The sequence below is a fragment of the Dendrobates tinctorius genome, unplaced genomic scaffold (assembly GCF_039654945.1).
Source record: "Dendrobates tinctorius isolate UK_male_01 unplaced genomic scaffold, ASM3965494v1 ptg000205l, whole genome shotgun sequence".
NCBI classification, from domain to species: Eukaryota; Metazoa; Chordata; class Amphibia; order Anura; family Dendrobatidae; genus Dendrobates; species Dendrobates tinctorius.
In genome coordinates this window covers 88,329-105,000 of record NW_027361872.1, presented here as the reverse complement: position 1 = coordinate 105,000, position 16,672 = coordinate 88,329, and the positions used below count along the sequence as shown (strand labels likewise).

At 41.7% G+C, this 16,672-nt stretch overlaps 1 protein-coding gene across 2 annotated transcripts in view; it reads left to right on the top strand.

The window, feature by feature from the left end:
- EPAS1 (endothelial PAS domain protein 1) overlaps nucleotides 1-16,672 on the top strand; it is a 135,024-nt gene that overhangs the window by 91,379 nt on the left and 26,973 nt on the right. For both annotated transcript variants that reach the window (XM_073553988.1, XM_073553987.1), the window contains 4 exons: nucleotides 908-1,026; nucleotides 1,106-1,308; nucleotides 9,575-9,681; nucleotides 13,191-13,338. In XM_073553988.1, coding sequence (XP_073410089.1) covers nucleotides 908-1,026; nucleotides 1,106-1,308; nucleotides 9,575-9,681; nucleotides 13,191-13,338 — 577 coding nt within the window. The remainder of the gene's footprint in view (nucleotides 1-907; nucleotides 1,027-1,105; nucleotides 1,309-9,574; nucleotides 9,682-13,190; nucleotides 13,339-16,672) is intronic.

Here is a 16,672-nt window from a genome sequence, read left to right as displayed (position 1 = left end):
AGCTTCTCATATTCCTTCTTTCTGATGTTGCTGTCACTTGGCACTGCCACATCTCATCTATTATCATGTGGCAGTGCCAAGTTACATTAACATCAGAAAGCAAGGAATATGAGAATATATATATATATATATATATATATATATATATATATATATATATATATATATATATATTACATACATATTTGCCCTGAAATGGTAACTATAAAGCCTCTAGAAAAATGGGTGGATAAGTCCAATATGGGCAGGTATAATTAGCGTCCGTCTGATATAATATCCCTAATGTTACTGTGACTAATATATTAAGCCTGCATCCTTTACCGACAGGTTCTGCCTATGTGTTATTTCAGATAAAACCTGTAGAAAAGCATGGTCTTGCCTCCTTCATTCCCCAAAAGTAAAACACTGGTTTAGGTGCACATACCAGTCTAATTTGTCCAGGACCTCATCCTGAGTCTAATGCCCTGTAACTTGCCTTTTACTCTTTTTTAGAATGGACGGTCCCACTTCATCAGCATTCTGCCAGTATGATAGGTTCTGAGACCTGTATTCTTTCAATTTCCAGCAAGTTATTGCCATTGTCCAATGATATGCTTGCCCTGAACTAAAAGCCCACCTCTGTGTTATGACTGTATGAAGTTTGACAAATAGGATAGCGGGGGCAGAGAGAAAAGAACGCCTTTTGAGAGCCAAAGGCCCACCTTTCACTTTCTCTTGTTTGTCAATATCTTTGATTGATGCTGTGGAATAATTTTGCTAAGTAATAGGTATACTGTATGTCATCACATGTTTAGAGTTGTAGTTCCATAACCACAAGACAGATTGTAATTTCTGCCCATGAGTACTTGTGCTTCAGTTCATCAACCTCAAATGCAGCCATCAATAATATGGGTCTCATTATGCTAAGGTGCTGGCCCAGGAAAGAAAAACAAGGATGTCAGTACAGAGCGTGATTTCTTCATGAGGATGAAATGCACCGTTACCAACAGGGGCAGGACCGTCAACCTCAAATCTGCAACTTGGAAGGTAAACCTGTGATTCTCATTAGCGGTGAGTGCAAGCATATGATGAGTTTAATATGATACTTACACCTCGCTTCTCCCAGGTGCTGCACTGTGTTGGTCATGTCAAGACCTACAACTCCTACAACCCACACACCCTCTGTGGCTATAAGGAGCCAATGCTCAACTGCCTGGTGATGATGTGCCATCCCATACAACACCCCTCCAACATTGATATCCCGCTGGACAGCAAAACATTCCTCAGCCGCCACAGCATGGACATGAAGTTCACCTACTGCGATGACAGGTGAGGCTTTCTTGCATGTGCCCTGCATAACCTGGATTTTTAGTATTTTAATGAGCGCTCTGGTCCAGGAGGAAGCGGTCATTACATATATATGTGGGGCCCTATGGCAAAATATGCAATGAGCTCCACTTCAACTACCCCTTTAAGAAGCAAGAAAGTTCTGGAAATGATCAGGAAATGTACCTTTCCTCCGAGTGGAAAAGGTTATTCCCAACACCCAAAGGATAAGTGATCATTTTTGGATTAGTGGGATACAACAGCTGGAACCTCTTTCCCAAGAAAGGGCACTAAAATGGCCCATGGGTTAGAGCATTGATGGAAAACGTTGAGCTCTGAAGTTGGCGATCACCACCACCATCACAGAGACTGAATGAAGTGGTGGCATGCATATGCAACCTCTGATCCATTTTGTTGTGGCATTTTAGAGCCTAGTCTCGGAATCGTTGGTGGTTTGTAGTCAGACCCCCTGATCCACAAGTGTGAAAATCCTAATTTTGCTTGCAGTAGAGCTCTGTGTTACCAAGTATCTAAAATATTGTGCGTCCTCAGTCATCACTTTGTCCCTATGTATTATGACCTATCTGTAATACCAGACACAGTTCAAGGACCAAAGTGGCGCTTTCTCTTGAGAAAAATGCAGTCTTTTTTTTTTAATTCTGGACAGTAGACACTCTTCCTTTCAGTTGTTTTTCCCAATTATTCTAGAATAGATAAAGAAGGAAAGTTTCTGGGACTGCATGAACTTTTTCCACTTATTGATCCAATGACATTTGTAATGACTTTCTAAAATCTACCCACAATGCACTGTGTTAGGGAAAATCAATCGCCGTTCTTTATGACCATAATGACCCTGTAAAGATATAATATAGAGAGAGGCCCTGAGCTGCCGCCGTAGACATAAGATTATGGGCGGCCAATAAAGAATCACTTCACACTGATCTTTACAACGTACAAGAAAGGTTTATGATGTACAGGATAGTTTGCTTACATTTGACCCACTGATTGTTCACGTGTAAGACCTGTGCGCCTGATGTGGTCACCTCGACAATCGTCATGTGCTACAGCCTTCCTCCAGGTATACTTTCACTTTGGATTTCATTTTGGGTGACAATCAGAATTACAGATGAGCAAATCGATTTGTGATGCATTTCATGAAACATTTGGATTTGTCAGAATTCCAAATGTTTTCGGATTTCGATCTGTAAAAATCCATCAAAATGAACGCTGATCATAACATTAGATGGCAAAGGCATGCCCTTCCATTCTACGGTTTTCGGATCTTCTGTTCCTTCAGTCTTGGCTTTATATCACTGACTAGGCCCAATATGACCACATGCAGCCTAGTAAGTGCCGGAAGACCTGATTATTATTTTTAACTCCATCCCTCCATAACTCTGGAATCTGGAGAGACCTGATCGCATGAGAAAACATACTTTGGGGGCATTTTCGATTCATGAAAAATGTATTTGAAACATATAAAATTTTAGTGCCGATTTGGATGAATTGGACAAGAAATTAATTGCCTAAAAATTATCCAACGTGTATGGCAACCAGTACAGATCTGACATAATTTGGTGCCCAAATATTAATTCTGTCTGGTTGTACATGGATATGCTGGTGACAACCCCTGTGGGGCAGCCATATTGCATCTCTGTGAAGAAGTAGCTAAATAAGAATTTAGTACATGGACTCTTGGTCCACAGTCACACTATCACTATTTAGTCAGTATTTTACTTCTGGGTTTGGAGTGAGCAAAAAATGTGTGAATGTGGCCAAGGGCGTAGCGTGGACAAGGGCGTAGCTTCTGACACGGGGTGCAGAGGACCAGTCACACCTAGGGGGACAAAATGCCTCGCCACCCTGTACAAAGACACACGTTTTAAAGATTTCACACGGTAGGTGTTAGCCCTGTTTAGGACTGTACATCAGGGCCTTGGAGGCGCAATTACACCTCTGTCTGTAGAATGTCGTAATACCAACTTTTACATTGCTGACATTGGTAAATATGACTACTGCTAAGTTGCTCATCTATGGGTTGAACAAACACATCCTAACATACTGTAGAATGCACCTACTGGACTCAAAAATATCCAACAGCAAGTTTTTTATTCAATGGAGGTCCAAAATTCTGCGCTGATAAATTCCCTAATATATCTTAGGAGACAAGTGAACTTTAAAAAGTCACTGTCACTTCAGAAATTAAGATATACAGTGGGGCAAAAAAGTATTTAGTCAGTCAGCAATAGTGCAAGTTCCACCACTTAAAAAGATGAGAGGCGTCTGTAATTTACATCATAGGTAGACCTCAACTATGGGAGACAAACTGAGAAAAAAAAATCCAGAAAATCACATTGTCTGTTTTTTTTTATTTTATTTGCATATTATGGTGGAAAATAAGTATTTGGTCAGAAACAAAATTTCATCTCAATACTTTGTGATATATCCTTTGTTGGCAATGACAGAGGTCAAACGTTTTCTGTAAGTCTTCACAAGGTTGCCACACACTGTTGTTGGTATGTTGGCCCATTCCTCCATGCAGATCTCCTCTAGAGCAGTGATGTTTTTGGCTTTTCGCTTGGCAACACGGACTTTCAACTCCCTCCAAAGGTTTTCTATAGGGTTGAGATCTGGAGACTGGCTAGGCCACTCCAGGAGCTTGAAATGCTTCTTACGAAGCCACTCCCTCGTTGCCCTGGCGGTGTGCTTTGGATCATTGTCATGTTGAAAGACCCAGCCACGTTTCATCATCAATGCCCTTGCTGATGGAAGGAGGTTTGCACTCAAAATCTCACGATACATGGCCCCATTCATTCTTTCATGTACCCGGATCAGTCGTCCTGGCCCCTTTGCAGAGAAACAGCCCCAAAGCATGATGTTTCCACCACCATGCTTTACAGTAGGTATGGTGTTTGATGGATGCAACTCAGTATTCTTTTTCCTCCAAACACGACAAGTTGTGTTTCTACCAAACAGTTCCAGTTTGGTTTCATCAGACCATAGGACATTCTCCCAAAACTCCTCTGGATCATCCAAATGCTCTCTAGCAAACTTCAGACGGGCCCGGACATGTACAGGCTTAAGCAGTGGGACACGTCTGGCACTGCAGGATCTGAGTCCATGGTGGCGTAGTGTGTTACTTATGGTAGGCCTTGTTACATTGGTCCCAGCTCTCTGCAGTTCATTCACTAGGTCCCCTCGCGTGGTTCTGGGATTTTTGCTCACCGTTCTTGTGATCATTCTGACCCCACGGGGTGGGATTTTGTGTGGAGCACCAGATCAAGGGAGATTATCAGTGGTCTTGTATGTCTTCCATTTTCTAATTATTGCTCCCACAGTTGATTTCTTCACTCCAAGCTGGTTGGCTATTGCAGATTCAGTCTTCCCAGCCTGGTGCAGGGCTACAATTTTGTTTCTGGTGTCCTTTGACAGCTCTTTGGTCTTCACCATAGTGGAGTTTGGAGTCAGACTGTTTGAGGGTGTGCACAGATGTCTTTTTATACTGATAACAAGTTTAAACAGGTGCCATTACTACAGGTAATGAGTGGAGGAAAGAGGAGACTCTTAAAGAAGAAGTTACAGGTCTGTGAGAGCCAGAAATCTTGATTGCTTGTTTCTGACCAAATACTTATTTTTCACCATAATATGCAAATAAAATGAAAAAAAAACAGACAATGTGATTTTCTGGATTTTTTTTTCTCAGTTTGTCTCCCATAGTTGAGGTCTACCTATGATGTAAATTACAGACGCCTCTCATCTTTTTAAGTGGTGGAACTTGCACTATTGCTGACTGACTAAATACTTTTTTGCCCCACTGTATATATATATATATATACTGTATATACTCGCGTATAAGTCTAGTTTTTCAGCCCAAAAAATGGGCTGAAAAAGACCCCCCTCGACTTATACGCGAGTCAAGCAAGTTTTTAAGTCAAACTTACTTTTCGGGAGGTGTTGCGGGGACGCGGCAGTCCGGCCAGCACACTGCCAGCACACGGCGATGTCCTCCGCGTTGCTCCGGCGCCATGTCTTCTTTATGAGTAGCCGCGGTTCGGCCCGCCTCCCCCGTCAGCTCTGCAGAGCTGTAGTTTTCTCTCTGACTGGTGTATCACCAGTCAGAGAAGGTACAACGAATGTAATTGGCCGCTCTGGGCCGCCTTCCCCTCCGGCTCTGCAGCGCTGAAGCTTTCTCTCTGACTGGTGAATCACCAGTCAGAGAACTTAGGAGAAATGCAATTGGCAGCTCTGGCCGCTCTGGCCCGCCTCCCCCGCCAGCTCTGCAGCTCTAACTTTCAATTCCTCTGTCCTGCATTCCCACCCCCACCCCCTCCCTGCTCTGATTCTCATACGCAGCTGCGTGCTGAAAAGAGCAGAGGTGAGGTGGGTGGCTGGGTTTTCCTCTAGCATGGCCCGTACGGAGCCTGCTATGAGGTTATGAAATACTGTATTAAAAAAACAATAAAGTGAAAGGCTTGTTAGCCTGTCATAAGTTGCCTCTCTCTCTCTCAGCCTCCTGCTGTCTCCCACTAAGGCTGCATTTCCCACCCTCGACTTATACGCGAGTCGATACATTTTTCCCAGTTTTTTTAGGTAAAATTAGGGGGGTCGACTTATACACGGGTCGACTTATACACGAGTATATACGGTATATATATATATATCCTGGTGTAAATGCTGCTGTTCTCCTGAATCCGGTGATGTTTTCCTTTTTGTTCTTCGTCTCTCCATTTCTGAGATATGGCCTTTTCTTTCTTGTATATAAATCGTCTTGTTAGCCAATTGGGTGTGGACGTCTTCATGAGGAGCACGCCTAGTTGACTTAAAAAAATAGATTTAAAGACAGGGGAAAGGGGGCCATATCTCAGGAACGGAGAGGAGCAGGAAGGAAAAAATAGAAACACAGGATTCAGGAGAACAGCAGCATTTATACCAGGTAAACAAATGAACTATTTATGGCAAGTGATAGGTCATCCTCTACTTGGACCACCCATCTAAATCTTTGTTTCCTCCTTGTAAAATAAAAACACTTATATTCCCTTACGTTGCCGGCGTCGTTCCAGTGGTGTTGGCACTGGCCGTCACTCGATCCCTGCAGCCAATCCGCACTGCCTTCACTCTCCTACTGACGTAATTGACACCTGGAGGAAATGTGAGCTGTTGCTGCTTTCTCACTTCCTCCGGATGCCTTGATTTGTCCGAAGCAGAAGAAAGTGAAGCCAGCGCTGATTGGCCGCATGGATCATGTGACATAACAATGTCACGTGATCCCCAGGAGAGCCAGTGCTGACAACAGAGACGAGAATGAGTGTTATTATTTTACAAGGGGGAAACATAAGGATTGAGAAGTGGTTGTCCAAGTAGTGAACACAACCCCTTTAATAATACCACAATATGCACTAAGCACACCCCAGTGTTGGCTTCCAGCAGCCGGAATGTTAAGTGTTAACTCGGAGATGAGCAGCTTCTGAGCAGAGAGTATAAATGCATTTCATACTTCCTAAGTAATGAATTTCTGTTCGTATGACTATCACCGTGCTTTTTATAGATGTGTCATAGTAGAGCTGCATTGGACTGCCTGTCGAGTTTGCGCATGGCCTTCATTGTGAGAACTCCGAGGGCTGTACTGGAATGTCTTATATATACAGTACTTAACATACTCGGGTCCTGTTCCTGATTTATGTGCTGCGGCAGAAATTCATTTTCGGGAGAACGGTTTATTTCTAAAACATCTTCCAGCTCATATAACCCATCCGTAGTGTTTAGACCTCAAGGCCCAAGTTCCATTATTATTGCTAAGCCCTTGACGATAACACAGTAGATGGGATAATCTCATGATCATCTTGACTGAGCAGGTGATTATTATGTTGGACAGATTAGAAAGTGTCTTATAGTTTTCCTGTATGATTAACTTGAGTCTCGTTAGTATCAATAATAGTTTGAAAATGGTTCTCTGTGCTTCCGCTCACTGAGACTTATAGCGTATTCGCTGAAATTACCTGATAAACTTCTTTGTAATGACTTACAGCTTTATATAAAGCAAGAAAAGCATGGTAGGGGGACAGATTAAAAGGTTAGATAATTTAGATGGATTTAAATCTACTCTTGACTTTTAAAGCACTAACTTTAGATCGCTGGCATCTGGGAGAGCGGAGCGCATGGCTGAAAAGTTTCCCACCATAGTCCTGCCCCCTTTTAAAGACCACTCTCATCCCTTGATCATTCTTCACCCCATACGCACCTAGGTCTCTGCCTTCCCGAGATACCTTTACAGTATGGCTTGATTCTGGGAGCTTTCATATTTTTTTCGTGGAGCTTGAAAAACATGTTGATTTTTCTGCTCGTTTCAGAGATCTCACCCTTTTTTAGGAGCCTCCTAAAAATTGGGAACATTTTGCAAGTGTCAGTTAAAATAGAGTAAATGATAATAGCTAATAATAGAGTGAACTAAAAATTGTCTAACACTGGAAAAAAGCAATACAAGAACATATGTGTTGCCCAGAGTGCCCATTTGAACATACCCGGTACTTTTGGTGTCAATTGTCTGTGTTTTTTGGCAATTCTGGTGGAATTTGCGGTCATATATCTAATGTCTGATATAGATATCCCAGCCTCTAACATATTTTAGGACATTCTTAGTTAATGGTCCATCAGCAGGGACTAGTGATGAGCGAACGTACTGGGATAAGGTGTTATCTGATCATGCTCGGGTTCTAAATAAGTGTTTTCGGCGTGCTCGAACAATATGTTCGATTTACAGTGCCTGAATGTCGACAGCCACAACACATGCAGGAATTGTCTAATAAACAGCAAATCCCTCCATGTGTCGACGCTGTCAAACAGCCGAGAGACACGCAACCGCGGGGACTCAAACATATTTTTTGATGATGCCAAAATCACTCGTTAGCTCCTGAGAATGCTCAGATAACATCTTATCCCAGCATTTTTGCTCATCTCTAGCAGAGACCTCTGTTGGGTGGTCGGCATGGAAGATGGCTACAAAAGCGTCTCTCTCAGGAGGGTCCATGCATTAAACAGATTTCAGTGGGCATGGTAAGGTCTGAGAGGTCATTTTCGCTATAGAGGAATAAAATACCAGATGCCAGGTTTCCAACAGATCATCGATCATTTCCCGATAGATTTAGATTTGTATCTAAATAGGTCAATATAAAAAAGGGAGCAACCTCTTCAAAAGAAAGCCGTAGAAGACGCCCATCTTGTGACCAGATCATCCCCGGATCAGATTGAGATGTACTGTGTAATATAGTAAAATGTACTGTTCCGTCTTTACCCAAACAGGACCCGTGTTTGTTGTGTTTGTTCCATCCATCCTTACTGCGGGGTTCATTTTACCGCAGGGCTATACATCATGTGGAAAAGTTATTTTAATGAGATTTGATAATTGACATGGTTTCTACGCCTGAATGTGTTTCAACAAATCTGTTGGCTTTTCACCATGTAACAATTCAATTTACCCTAAGAGAGTAGGTTTGTTTTTTGTTTGACTCCATTATTAATCGCTTTTCTTAGCATTTAGCTGAAGACAAGTCCAGAAAGGCTTAAAGGTTGTTTCCTGTTTTGCGAAATAAGAGTCTGCGAAGGTCAAATCTCAATTGGCCGACGACTATTCCTCCTGACTCTAGCATCCACGTGGTCTTTATGTAGGTGGAGAACCTCCGATATCTGCTTCTCTCCATTGAGAGTAAAAGCATCGGCTGATCGATGAGGGTGGGTCAATCCAACATCCTAGCAGATCATGGATGTTGAAGTCAAGGAAAAAAAAACATACAAACCATGAGTTTATGACACTGCGTATTTTTACTAAGCAAAACACGCAGCGTGTTACAGTTCCAGAAAAGTGGATGGGATTTCTAGAATTGTTTTAGTGTGTTTCTCCTGTGGAAATGCATCGAGAACGCATGTAATCCACACTTGACCGTATCAATGAAGTTTTGTCAAAGTCAAATACCAGGAAATATCAAAACAAAGCAGCTTACTTTAAAAAAAGACATACCAAAAAGAGACAAAAAACGTACCATCAAAAATGCGGTAAAAAGGCACGTAAAAAAATGCTATGAAAAAACGCAAGTACACTAACTTGCTTAATAGGCTCAGAAATGGTGCCGAAAATCTACAACGTCAAATACTTATCGTGGGATCGTAGCCTAAATGTTAAATGTTCGGTCTAGATTCTTTATTTTTTTCAGCATAAATCAGAAATCTAACAAAATAAACTTTATTGTTTTTTTTTTTTTATATTTCCTTCTTGAAGAATTACAGAATTGATTGGATATCATCAAGAGGAGCTGCTTGGGCGCTCGGCATATGAGTTTTATCATGCCCTGGATTCAGAAAGTATGACTAAAAGCCACCAGAGCTGTAAGTATTAACCAAGATCTGGGTTCAAGCTGTGAGGAATATGGTTAAATTTATCAATATGTGGATGGCTTTTTATCCTTACATACAAGTGGTCGCGTTTTCTTTGCTAGTTCGGTTCCCCCCTTTCTACTTAGCGGATGCGCCCACTATGTGTTCCCCTATCTGTTGAGATTAAGGAGGGTGCAAAATTAGGCATGAAGTGAATCAGAAACATTCAGAAGACTCGTGTTTGCAGCTATCCTCCATGATAGACCATCTAACCGATATCAGATAAAGAGGACCTGTCACTGGCCACAAATATGTAATTTTTTTACTTAGTGAAAATGCCGTCATTCTCTTGAATGTGGATGTCCTGAAGAAGGAGGCTGTTTGACTATGAAACGCGTTGATAATCATCTACTATTCTTCAAGTCCTGGTTTCGGATCCTTTTCGGAATCCACACCCCATGTTTAGTAGTATATTCTTTGGAATCTGGCATTGTTGTCTCTTTAGTCTTTTGTCTTTCCATTTTTGAGCTATGGCCCTTTTTTTTCCTTGTATATAAATCTAGTTTTTTTTTTGTGATTATAAGAAACTTTGTAGATATAGTTCACCCCATCCAATATAATGTTTGTACAGTATGGTTTTTCAATCTGGTTCCTGAGGAATCCACTCCCACTGAACACGGATAAGGCTTGTGAGGTATCAAGCAATTTTATTCAAAGTGATAAAAAAAAAATTTCAATCCGGCAAAAAAAACAAAAACAAAACAAAAACAAAAAAAAAACAAATTAAAAGCAACAAAAAAATCTTTGTCAGCCTATCCGTGAGTGCGGCCTGACTAACACAACATATACAAATCTGAATTTCCGTACCGTAATTGGCTGGCCACGATAATTAGCCATGGAGTCTGAAGTCATCACACTTCATTTCCTTTGCACAATGTTGCAATGTTTCCACATGGAGGTGAGGTTATTGTTCTGCATTGTCCCAGCAATGTGTTATTGGAGTGTGGATTTATAGTGTCTAAGCCCTTAATTGGGCTGAGATCATTTGGAAGTTAAGTACTTCATTTGGCAGAGGACGTAGGACATAGTGTTTCTTGTGCGCAGGAGACGATGTTTAATTTATCTTTTATTATTAGTACAGTATGCGCAATACTAAACATTTACTCAGCTAAACGATTGGGACTCGTTCCTGACGAAGGATTAATTTGCGGTTTTACACTTAATATTTTATTCTGTTTGTTATAAAGCGATTAGCAGGTGATGGAGCCAGACGCCGATAGATTTATCACACATGTGGAAATGTATCAAGGTGTAATAGAAAGGGACCTGGTCTAAGAAATGAGAAACTAAGAAGGTCAAATGCAAGAAACAAAAGTTTATGAAAGAGTCAGATGTTATCTATAGGAACATTTATTTTTATTTATTTATTTTACTCATTTATATAGCGCCATTAATTCCACAGCGTTTTACACACATTGTCATCACTGTCCACGATGGGGCTCACAATCTAAATTCCATATCAGTATGTCTTTGGAATGTGGGAGGAAACCGGAGGAAACCCTCACAAACTCGGGGAGAACATACAAACTCTTTGCAGATGTAGTCTTTGGAGGGATTTGATCCCAGGACCCCAGCGCTGCAAGGCTGCAGTGATAACCACTGAGCCACCGTGCTGCCCTACATGTATAAGAGTACTGCTCACCTTGAAAGCCAAAAATGACCTGTAGACTGTGTACAAAGACCTTGGACAAGGTCAAGAGTCAAAATGCACCTCTGTCTTAGGCCGCTTTCACACTTCAGGCTTTCGGTATCCGGCATGGTGCGTCGAAAAACCGGACTGCCGGATCCGGCGCCTGTTACGACTAGATCCGGCTTTTTCCCCGTGCTGTTTCATTGCTGCTGCATTGCGCCGGATGGCAATGCGACGCGTCCGTTTTTTTCCGGATCCGGAGAAAATAGCCGGTCCGGCGTCTGGAAAAAACGTTGCATGCAACGTTTTTTCCCCAACGCCTGACCGGTTTTTCGCACTGCGCATGCCCGGAAACCTTCTCTGCCAGGAATATATCCGGCAGAAAGAAGGATCCGGTGTCTGCGTACGCGGCTGGATCCGGTAGTCCGTTTTTTTGCCGCCCCATGCCGGATACCGAAAGCCTGAAGTGTGAAAGCGGCCTTATAGATGTATTCAAGGGGCAAACCAAGTCCCTGCAGTAGTGATGGGCGACTGCTTGATACTCCATCAAGCATCGGGGTTCACGATCGAGTAGTGAGCAGTGCCGAGTATCGTGTGGGTCTCCAATGCTCGGCTCCCTGTAAGGGAATTATCAGAGTTGGAGAGAGAGAGAGACAAAGGACTCATACCCACTTGCGAGAGACTCTCACAATTCTCGTGCGAGTCTCTTGCATGAAAACCTGGGACTGCTGCCCGCACTCAGACCGGAGCGTGCGGCTACATGTATTTCTATGCAGCCGCACGCTCCAGTCCGAGTGCCGGTGGCAGTGCCAGGTTTTCAGGTGAGTATGAGCCCAAAGTGAGAGAATTCCAACTCAAAGTCATTGACCACTGCAGCCAATCACAGTCTGGAGGCAGGTTAAATGGGGACAGCTCCACTTCCCGTCCGTACTGGATCCTGGTGAGTGCCAGTTGGTGCGGATTACTGAATGTGATATTTATTATACATCCAGTCTCCTTGACTAAAGTTTTATTTTGTCTTTACAACCCCTTTAAAACCAATAAAGCCTGATCATCTTTTAAAGAGCGGCATAATGTAGAGACAGAGACTCTGATTCCAGCTATGTGTTATTTATTTTTGGTAAAACCATTGTTTTATTAGCAAAAAAGATTATCACTAAATGACTAGTAAATTTGCAGGCTTGTAGTCCTCCTTATTCATGAGCTATGCATAACCCCGCCCCCACCAGTGATTTGCAGCTTACTGCCTATGCACAGCTTACACAGAAAGCTGCCAATCAGAGGTGTGGGCGGGGTTGTACAGAGTATTCAGAGAACTGCTAGAGCTGTAGCAGTTAAAACAAGGATTTTATCAAAACTGCAGCAAGCAACCCAGTAAGTGATGCATTGCATGAATTGGGGTCAATGCCCCTACATTATGAGGCACTCATATTGGGTACCAAAAAACTGGTGACAGATTCCTTTTTAGGACGTTTTAACGTCTCCATCCCGCCCTGTAGATGATTTGGAAAGAAAAAAAAATTAGCAGCAGGAATAGTATAAAATAAAATTGTGACTGCTGTGGAACATTGCTGCCTCAGCGGCATCTTCCCTGTATATACCAACCACTGAGGATAGTGATTGACCTCAGAGGTCAGACGGATAAGGGCGCATGAAAGCTAAAGCACAGTAAAGAGTCCGCTGGGCCGCACTGGACTAGTTGTATTGATGTGATAAAGGAGTATTGTTTTGTTTTTTTTATAAATGTTATGGAACAAATCTGAAAAAAAGAACATAAAATGTAAATGTTAATGTGATTTTTTTTTCTCATATCCTAATTTGATTTTTCTAGTGTGCACAAAGGGTCAAGTGGTCAGCGGTCAGTACCGGATGCTTGCCAAGCATGGTGGCTATGTGTGGGTGGAGAGTCATGGCACCGTCATTTACAATACACGCAACTCCCAGCCACAGTGTATTGTCTGTGTGAACTATGTCCTGAGGTGAGGAAACAAAAAAATGTAATTTCTGTATAGCATCATATTGAATATAGGGTCAATTCAACAATCAACTGATTTTTTTTCAGTATTGCAACTATTATTATTAAATGATTATTCCTAAAAGCTTTGAATAGTTGATAACTTGCTGATCGATGGAGGCCTGACCGCAGGTAACCCCACCATAATGAGAACAGAGCTCTAAAATGCCCTGGTGGATAGCAGCAGTGGCACCACTGCTCCATTTATTGACTATTGGACTGCTGGAAATAGGAAAGCGTTGTACTCAGCTATAGAGTGAATGGAGTGTCGATGGGATATTTCAGAGCCTCTTTGGGATGGATGGTGATATGTTTTCATATTGGAATTAACCCTTAAATATTACTATTATCAGGGAATATGTAATATCGCACAATATATCCAGCTTTCCATTACTTTTAATATTGACCTTGGCAGATCCTCTATTGAATGTTTTTCTTTGAGGGCTCTATAGGATTAAAGGCTTGCATTCTTTCAAGAAACAGCGCTACACCTGTCCATTGTTGCATCTGGTATTGCCATTCAGCTTCAATAAAGGGAACCCATAGAATCATATAATCGTAGAGTTGGAAGGGACCTCCTGGGCCATCTGGTCCAACCCCCTGCTCAAAGCAGGATTCGCTAAATCATCCCAGACAGATATCTGTCCAGCCTCTGTTTGAAGACTTCTATTGAAGGAGAACTCACCACCTCTCATGGCAGCCTGTTCCACTCATTGATCACTCTGTCAAAATGTTTTTTCTAATATCTAATCTGTGTCTCCTCCCTTTCAGTTTCATCCCATTGCTTCTAGTCTTTCCTTGTGCAAACGAGAATAAAGATGATCCTTCTGCAATGTGACAGCCCTTGAGATATTTGTAGACAGTTATTAAGTCTCCTCTCAGTCTTCTCTTTTGCAAGCTAAACATTCCCAAATCCTGCAACCTTTCATCATAAGACAGGGTTTGCAGACCGGTCACCATTCTAGTCGCTCTTTTCTGAACTTGCTCTAGTTTGTTGATGTCTTTTAAAATGTGGCGCCCAAAACTGGACACAGTATTCCAGATGAGGTCTGACCAAAGAGGAGTAGAGGGCAATAACGACTTCACGTGATCTAGACTGTATGCTTCTGTTAATACATCCTAGAATTGCATTTGCCTTTTTTGCTGCTGCATAACACTGTTGACTCATATTCAGTCTGTGATCTATTAGTATACCCAAGTCTTTTTCACATGTGCTGTCACTTAGCCCTATTCCTCCCATTCTGTATATGCTTTTTTCATTTTTATGGCCCAGATGTAGTACTTTGCATTTCTCCCTGTTAAAAACCATTCTGTTAGTTGCTGCCCACTTCTCCAGTTTATTTATATCTTTTTGAATCCTCTCTCTCTCTTCTCTAGTATTAGCTATCCCTCCTAGCTTTGTGTCATCAGAAAATTTAATCAGTTTACCCTCAATTCCTTCATCTAAATCGTTGATAAAGATGTTGAACAATACAGGGCCCAGGACAGAGCCCTGTGGTACCCCACTTGAGACATTCTTCCAACTGGATGTGCAGCCATTTAAGACCACTCTTTGGGTCCGATCACTAAGCCAGTTATGAATCCACCTAACAGTTGCCTTGTCCATTCCATACTTAGTCATTTTTTCAATAAGGATTGTATGAGAGACTTTGTCAAATGCTTTGCTGAAGTCAAGATATACTATATCTACAGCATTTCCTTGATCCACCCAATCAGTGATTCCGTCATAGAAGGAAATTAAGTTAGTCTGACATGACTTATTAGTTACAAACCCATGCTGACTCTGTTTAATCACTTCATTCTTATCCAGGTACTGACATACATGTTGTTTAATAATTTGTTCAAAGATCTTTCCTGGTATAGAAGTCAGACTCACAGGCCTATAGTTGCCTGGGTCCACCTTCTTCCCCTTTTTGAAGATAGGAACAACATTTGCTCTTCTCCAGTCTTCTGGCACTTCTCCTGTTCTCCAAGAATTTTCAAAGATTATGGAGAGGGGTTCAAAAATTTCTTCTGCTATCTCCTTCAGTACTCTGGGGTGTAATTCATCTGGACCTGGAGACTTGAATTCATTTAGGTTAGCTAAGTGTTTCCTCACTATCTTTCTGTTTATAGATATCCTGGATTCTTCTATTCCCTTAATAGGACAGTGAAGAACAGTTGATGTTACATTTCCTTTCTGAGAGAAAACAGATGCAAAATAGGAATTTAAAAGTTCAGCCTTCTCAACATCCTGTCTTACCATTTCATCATTTTCATCCTGTAAAAATCCTATAGCATCTTTGACTTTTCTTTTACTTTTGACATATCCCCAAAATCCTTTATTATTGCTTTTGACATCTCTTGCAAGCCTCAATTCATTTTCAGCTTTAGGTAATCTGATTTGTGCCCTGCAGGTTCTGCAGACAGCATTATATTCTTCTTTAGCTATGCCTCCCTCTTTCCATTTTATAAACATTTTTTTCTTCCTTTTTAGCATGTGCTTAAGTTCTGTGTTCATCCATCCTGGTTTCCTTAAATGCTTCCTATTCTTCCCTCTTTTCAGAATTGTTAACAACTGTGCTTTGAGAATTTCATTTTTCAAGATTTCCCATCCTTCCTGGACATTTTTGTCTTTAAGGATATCCAGCCATTGGATCCCTCCAATTCTCTTTCTGAATCCCTTTAAAATCTGCCTTTCTGAAATCTAACCTTGACGTCTGAGTCTTCACAGGTCTTCCTCCTCTAGTTATCCAAAATTCTAAAATAGCATGGTCGCTACCTCCTAGGGTCCCAGCCACTTTTACCTCCTCAACCATTTCCTCCCTGTTTATAAGGATTAGATCCAAGGTAGCAGTTCCCCTTGTTTTCTCCCCTACCTTCTGGAAGATAAAGTTGTCAGCAAGAGAGGATAAGAATTTCCTTGACCTGTTAGTTTTGCCTGAGAGAGATTCCCAACAAATGTCTGGATAGTTGAAATCTCCCATGACAACTATGTCATATTTTTTGGATAACTTGGCCATTTGATGCATAAAGAGTTCATCCATATCTTCAGCTTGCACAGGCGGCCTGTAGTAAATGCCTACAATGGTGTCCTTTCCATTGTTCTGTCCTTGTATTCTTACCCAAACAGTTTCCACAGAACTCCCAGTCTCTGAAGCTTCAATCTCTGTGCAGATATACGCGTTTCTAACATACAATGCGACACCCCCTCCTCGTTTATCATGTCTGTTTCTTGCAAATAAGTTGTATCCTTCTAGTCTTGTATTCCAATCATGTGTATCGTCCCACCAAGTTTCAGTGATTCCAATGACATCATA